Below are 6,555 nucleotides of genomic sequence, written 5' to 3' on the forward strand. Positions count from 1 at the left end.
CCCAACTGTACAATATGACAACACCGAAACTCCTCCCACTTATTGCCGTAAACTTTCCCTCATCATTCCTCTAGACTAGTTCTCCACCGGTGGGTGGTGGTGACTCCGTGTTCACCGGTCACCGTGAGCGGCTCCTCAGCCTCCCCCTAGCGCAGCACTGTCAGTTCTTGGGCCAAGCAACCATTTAAAATCTGCTGCCCGGCGCCGAGTGTCAGCCTGAGGGGGGAGGGGCGGGGCTATGAGCGTGATGGAGCTCCATCCGTATGTGCAGTTGGAGCGCGTGACGTCACCATGCGTGTGCGCGATTACGCCATCGTGCACGCGCGACAGTATTCTGATACCTGCCGGCGGCCATCTTGGTGATGGACGGCGGCAGAGAGAGGAGGGGACAGCCACCCGGGGGGATGTGGTATGCCGCGGGGTCCCCTCCTCTCTCCTGATACTGTCGGGCGTTCGGTCCATGACCCACCGCCCGACTTTTCAGAGGGGGGTGACTGCAAGTCATTTGGGTGTCACCCCTCCAATGGTGTCACCCGGGTGCGGGCCGCACCCCTGCACCCCCCTTGTGACACCACTGATGTGCAGTGCTGGTACAGCTCCCTCACTCTGGCTCCCGGCACCTCTACAGGGCACGCGAGGGAGCTGTACCAGCATTGCACATATGGATGGAGCTCCGTCACAGCGCAGCAGCCCACACGGGGCCCCTGGCTGAGGATCTGGGGGGACCTTAAAAGAAGAATGTGAGTTTTTGGGGAGTGTGTCTGTGTGTGGTTGTGTTTTATAATAATGATGAGTTCCAGTGCGGCGCCACTTGGGTCACTCCTAATGACCGAGGACAAATGTGGGTCTTGAGGCTACACAGAACCGCTGCTCTACAGGAAAGTGAGTTCAGCCCCGGCGCCCCAAGGCGATGGACAACCCAGTGCTGGGAAGGGCCGCGTACCTCGGTGTGAGCCGGGAGTGACGGGGACGCCTTCTCTTGTCTGAGCGCCACCGATACTGGGACAGCAAGGGATGAAGATGACACCAGAACTGATTAAGTGGACCTCCGGGAGAAGATGCCAATAGCAGAATCTGTGTATCTCACATGGCCCAGCAGAGCCCAATCAGGCCCAGAGGAGCCGCCTGACACCAAACATGAGGGCTGTACCATACAATACGGAGGAGTTCTCAGAATCGGGTCTTTTATGGTGCTTCTGGTTCTGGTAGGTGTAGAATTTCAGAGTTTGAACTCTCACCTCAGGGTCCATAACTAGAACCAGAACTCTGACTTCAGGGTCCATAACTAGAACCAGAACTCTGACTTCAGGGTCCATAACTAGAACCAGAACTCTGACTTCAGGGTCCATAACCGGAACCAGAACTCTGACCTCAGGGTCCATAACTAGAACCAGAACTCTGACTTGTGTGTCCAGGCAGCTAGATTTGGATGAGTCTCCCTCCGGTGGTGACGAGTGGTAATGCCGGACGCTGTGATTGGATGTATCTAGTGTGTGCGGTGTGTGATGACCTGTGTGTGTGATGACCTGTGTGTGTGATGACCTGTGTGTGTGATGACATGTGTGTGTGATGACATGTGTGTGGTCCCCATACCCCCTCGGCACCCCTCCCCCTCTTACCCCACCGTCCCCAGTCCACCGGCCATTGCGGTCAGAATGAGTGAAGTGACATGAATTTTCTTTGCGTTGCAGCATGCGCGGAGTGCGGCCAGTGTGTGTGATGACCTGTGTGTGGTCCCCATACCCCCTCGGCACCCCTCCCCCTCTTACCCCACCGTCCCCAGTCCACCGGCCATTGCGGTCAGAATGAGTGAAGTGACATGAATTTTCTTTGCGTTGCAGCATGCGCGGAGTGCGGCCCTCTGTGGACGGGATGACGGCAGGTACCGCGAGGAGGAGATCCTGTGTAACACAACCCAATAAAATGGCTTTTATGTCTGATCACATCATCCATCACATGACCATCATCCATCACATGACCATCATCCATCACATGACCATCATCCATCACATGACCATCATCCATCATGTGACCCACCCAGTTGTCCGTGAGATCAGACGTCTTCCTGTAGTCCTGGCTCAGGTGGTCGGGAGGACGTCTTCCTAGGGTTCTGGCTATGAGAGCTCTGCTGTGTGATGAGATGTTCCGACTCGACCCGAATGTTCCCCCCATCTACTTCAACGAGGAGGTGAGGAGACCCAACAATGGCGCCATTCCCGTCCTCCAGGAAGTTTCCTTATTTGGGTTGTTTGTCCTTCAATGTCCTGCCGCTCATCCTGATCCATTTCCTGTGACACATTTGTTTTGTGTTCTTTCAGTTGAATGTTTTATAAATGTCGTTTCTTATTGTTTGTGGCATTTTACACATCAGGGGCCCCATTCAGGATTTACCGCGTTTCCCCGAAAATAAGACGCCGTCTTATATTTTTTTGGCCCCCAAAAACCACGCCGGGTCTTATGTAGACATGCGCCATTCCTTTCGTTACTAATCGGAATTCGTAGATTCGGAAGCATCCGAAATCCCAATTGCAGCTTCCGAATTATATCCGAAATACGAAATTCCGTTAACGAATTTCGGATCCGAATTTCTATGAAACGGGAACTAATATTTCCCCTGTAAATGAGGAACAACATGACAAGATTTATTTTTTAATCCGAAATCCGGATCGGCTGCCGCTGAGAGTCGCATTACAATACACAGGCGGGAAATACGAAATTCCGTTACCAACATTCGTGATATTGAAGGTAAAAAGCAAAGTACATTTATATCGGAGTCGATGGTTTTTTATCTGAAATTCGGATCCGGAATCCATTAACGGAATTCGTATTTCGGATAAAAAAACAACGACAACATCGACTCCGATATTAACAAAGGGATTTCTGCTTCTTACCTTCAACATAACGAATGTTCGTAAAGTTACGAAAATATAACCGCCGCTAAGGAAAATCCGTATTTCGTACCAATCCGAATTGAGTTTCGGACACGAATTACGAAACGGAAGGAAACAAACGGAACAAATTTTTTGACGGCGCACAAGTCTAGTCTTATTTTCAGGGGACGTCTTTTTCTTTTCTTTTAATGTGCAACAAAATGTACAACAATCTAAAGTTATCCGGTGTCACTCCGGTGTCACTCCGCCTGTCACAGTAACCGGCGCTATAGAGGAAGTATCGGCTAATGCGGCTCTGCTCCCTCCCCCGCCGCAGCCTTGCTTTCTACAGCGCCGGCTTCCTTTACCATCAGGTACCAGCGGTACCAGCGGTGGGGACATCAGACAGTGGCCAGCGCGGTAAAGTACGGCGCCACTTACCCGTACACATTACAGTACCGGTACCATTACATGACGCGGTGCCTTCAGGGGGACAGCAGTCGGTGAAGTCTGGTACTGGAGTGTCACTGCGCTGGCCGGAGGGAGTCCCCTGTCATCCCCTGATACAGTATGTCCCTGCAGGCCGGCACCATCTCTCCTGCAAGTTCCCCCTCACAGGCCACCACCACGCTGGCTCTTACTTTCGGGGGAACCGGGTTTAGTTCAGCATTTGATGTCCCTGAGGAAGGGCCGCTGGTGTCCGGGATGATGAGTCCGCTCCCAGGTCAGCCGCAGTGAGTTGAAGCTCCTCCAGCCGGCTCCACACATCGTCCCTCAGCCTGGTCAGGTCTATCCGAGGCCTCCACAGTGTCAGGGGTTCCAAGTTGGGTCCTTAGGGATGCCACGTCACACACCGGGGGCCCATGAGATGCGGGAACCAAGGTGGTGCAGCAGCTGCGCCGGAGGAACCTGTCCAGCCATCGCCACCGACATACTGTCCCAAAACCAGCACGCGCTTTCCCCCGAGTCCCCAAGATATCAGCTGCACAACGATCTCCGGAACGAAGAGACTTCTACTCGGAGTCCTTCCAGGCGCGGAGAACCCGCTCAATTTCCAGCAGGGCTGCCTAGACCCCCCCCTGAGGAAGGAACATCACGCCCCCCCTCCCCCCCCATTGCTGTCTGTGACCTGTATATTTGTCCTCCATTGTCACTGGGACTTCAAATGATGGGAAACCCAACTGTTGTCAGCAGAATAGAGGGAGAATCTTCCACTGGGGACACCTGTCCAAGGGGGGACTTCCTCTCACCTTGGAGGGAGTTGCTATAACTTCCTGTTGCATCTCTTGGACAGGAAGCTTTGGCTATCCATACACTTTAAGGTGGATACAGATCTAGGAGAACATCATATGATTGATGTTTCGTATGGCGGTTGGATGACCTGCACACTCCCGGCCACCTCTGAGCCTTCCCCTCTTCCAGGTCTACTCCGGCCATAAACCTCTCCGTATCGGCTACTATGAGGAGGACGGCTTCTTCCTTCCCAGTCCCGGCATGAGGCGCGTCCTGCTGGAGACCAAGAAGCTTCTAGAAGAGGCCGGACACCAGGTAAGGGGGGATCGCACCGGGGATCGGGGGGCCCATCTACTCCCCAATAACAGACTCCAGAAAGTGATTCATCTTCTCAGCTCGTCCCGTTCCGACCTCCGCGAGTGGATCGGGCCTATCAGATGTACCTGAAGAGCGCGTTGTTTGGTGACGGAGGGAAAACGCTCGCAGACAAGTTGTAAGTTGAAGATGTTTTTTTGGGGGGGACCTTGGATTCTCAATTCATGAAGTGGTGAATCTTTGGTGAATCCCATAACTTGGATTTCTGATATTTAATAACAATTCCTTAGTAATGACGAAACGTCTTTCACTCGCGGTGAATGTTTTGTGTCTTCTGTTTACTTCCAGTGAGAAGAACATTGTTGACGTCCACCTGGCGGGAAGCGTCCCTCTGTACCGGCTCCCGGCCATGCTGAAGAAGACGCTGGCCTTCCTCCTCCGGCCCATAGTGAGCTCCGCCCACTGCCCCCGAAAATGTCCCAGTGATGGGCGGAGACTAGAAGTTGTCTCCAATGCCACTGCTGGAACCTCGGTGCCCGGTAAAGCTTCCGCCGGAGCCTTCACTAAGCAATAGGTTAAAAAAACCGGCACTCGCAGGCGATCCGTCCTTAGTCATAGCCTACGTAGCTCCAACTTGGGGTTACGATGACCTTTTACAAATAAAGTTCTGGATGGACGGATCCCCTGCGAGTGCCGGTTCTCTACCTATCGCTAGGTGTGTATGTGGGCACTAGGACCCCAGGCACTTACCTGGGTAGAGAGGGCAGGAAAATGGAAGGAAATGATGGTGGACCATGCGAGGGGGGCACTTATCGGCATAGAGGGGGGCACTTATCGGCATAGAGGGGGGCACTTATCGGCATAGAGGGGGCAGTAGATCCTGATGGTGGAGAGTTGAATTGATAGGACGATCAGACCCCGTATGTGAAAATGAAATGGGGCTTTTTCAGCCCCCAACATGCTGCTTGTTCTTGGCAGCCACTAATCTGTCATTTCAGACTCGGGGTCCGGGGCCAGGCACGGGGGTGGGGAGTTTACCCACCAGTAGCAGAGAACGAAGAACGACACATCAGGATGACTAAATATTAGGAATCCACACTGCCAGCAATCCCCTAATGTGTACCCTCCCCCATCATTCATCAGACTGGGGGCCCCCGGGCCCCTGGATCAGCCTGTCTGATCTGTTATTGAAAATCTTTTGCAGGCTCCTCGGATCTCTAAAGTCCTCTACTCCTGTGCCGGACCCCGGTGAGTCCCTGACCTCCTTACGCCTCTACTTTCGGGCAGACATGATGTGGGCGGAGTCTGGGGACATGACCATATAAGGAGGAATCTCTGAAATATTAATGTAAAAGAAAGATAACAATTTCCTCTTTATGGGCATTTTGTGCAATTTTGGAATAAAGATAAAATGGATGTCACTTTCTGGGGGCCGTTTCTCCGGGGCCCGCTCCGTTTTGGGGCCCCATTCCTCAGGAACATTGGAGGGTGTTTATGGGGCTGAAACTTGCAGATGGACAATGTGAAGATTTCTGTCTTCTGTGCTTCCTCCATGCAGATCTGTTCAGGAACATTGGAGGGACCTCATCGCTCTGGAGGTGACGACCCAGCCGATCACTTGTCTGGAATGTCTCCATTTACTTCCTCCGATATCTTCTTCACTTCCTGTCCCTTCACTTCCCATCCCTTCACTTCCTGTGCCTTCACTTCCTGTGCCTTCACTTCCCGTCCCTTCACTTCCTGTGCCTTCACTTCCTGTGCCTTCACTTCCCGTCCCTTCCTGTCTCATCACTTCCCGTCCCTTCACTTCCCGTCTCATCACTTCCCTTCACTTCCCGTCCCTTCACTTCCCGTCCCTTCACTTCCCGTCCCTTCACTTCCCGTCCCATCACTTCCCGTTCTTACGCTTCCCGTCCCTTCACTTCCCGTCTCATCACTTCCCGTCTCATCACTTCCCGCCCCTTCACTTTCCGTTCTTTCTCTTCCCGTCTCATCACTTCCCGTCCCTTCACTTCCCGTCCCTTCTCTTCCCGTCCCTTCACTTCCCGTCTCGTCACTTCCGTCCCTCACTTCCTGTCCTTTCACTTCCCGTCCCATCACTTCCCTCCCTTCACTTCCCGTCCCTTCACTTCCCTTC

At 53.2% G+C, this 6,555-nt stretch overlaps 1 protein-coding gene across 1 annotated transcript in view; it reads left to right on the forward strand.

The window, feature by feature from the left end:
* Nucleotides 1-6,555, forward strand: part of LOC108802708 (vitamin D3 hydroxylase-associated protein-like) — a 22,724-nt gene that overhangs the window by 10,679 nt on the left and 5,490 nt on the right. The window contains exons 6-12 of the mRNA XM_018574567.1: nt 1,842-1,882; nt 2,094-2,188; nt 4,293-4,418; nt 4,499-4,596; nt 4,767-4,866; nt 5,623-5,666; nt 5,977-6,016. Of these exons, the coding sequence (XP_018430069.1) occupies nt 1,842-1,882; nt 2,094-2,188; nt 4,293-4,418; nt 4,499-4,596; nt 4,767-4,866; nt 5,623-5,666; nt 5,977-6,016 (544 nt within the window). The remainder of the gene's footprint in view (nt 1-1,841; nt 1,883-2,093; nt 2,189-4,292; nt 4,419-4,498; nt 4,597-4,766; nt 4,867-5,622; nt 5,667-5,976; nt 6,017-6,555) is intronic.

The sequence above is a fragment of the Nanorana parkeri genome, unplaced genomic scaffold (genome assembly GCF_000935625.1).
Source record: "Nanorana parkeri isolate BGI_ZX_2015 unplaced genomic scaffold, ASM93562v1 scaffold3049, whole genome shotgun sequence".
Classification (NCBI taxonomy): Eukaryota; Metazoa; Chordata; class Amphibia; order Anura; family Dicroglossidae; genus Nanorana; species Nanorana parkeri.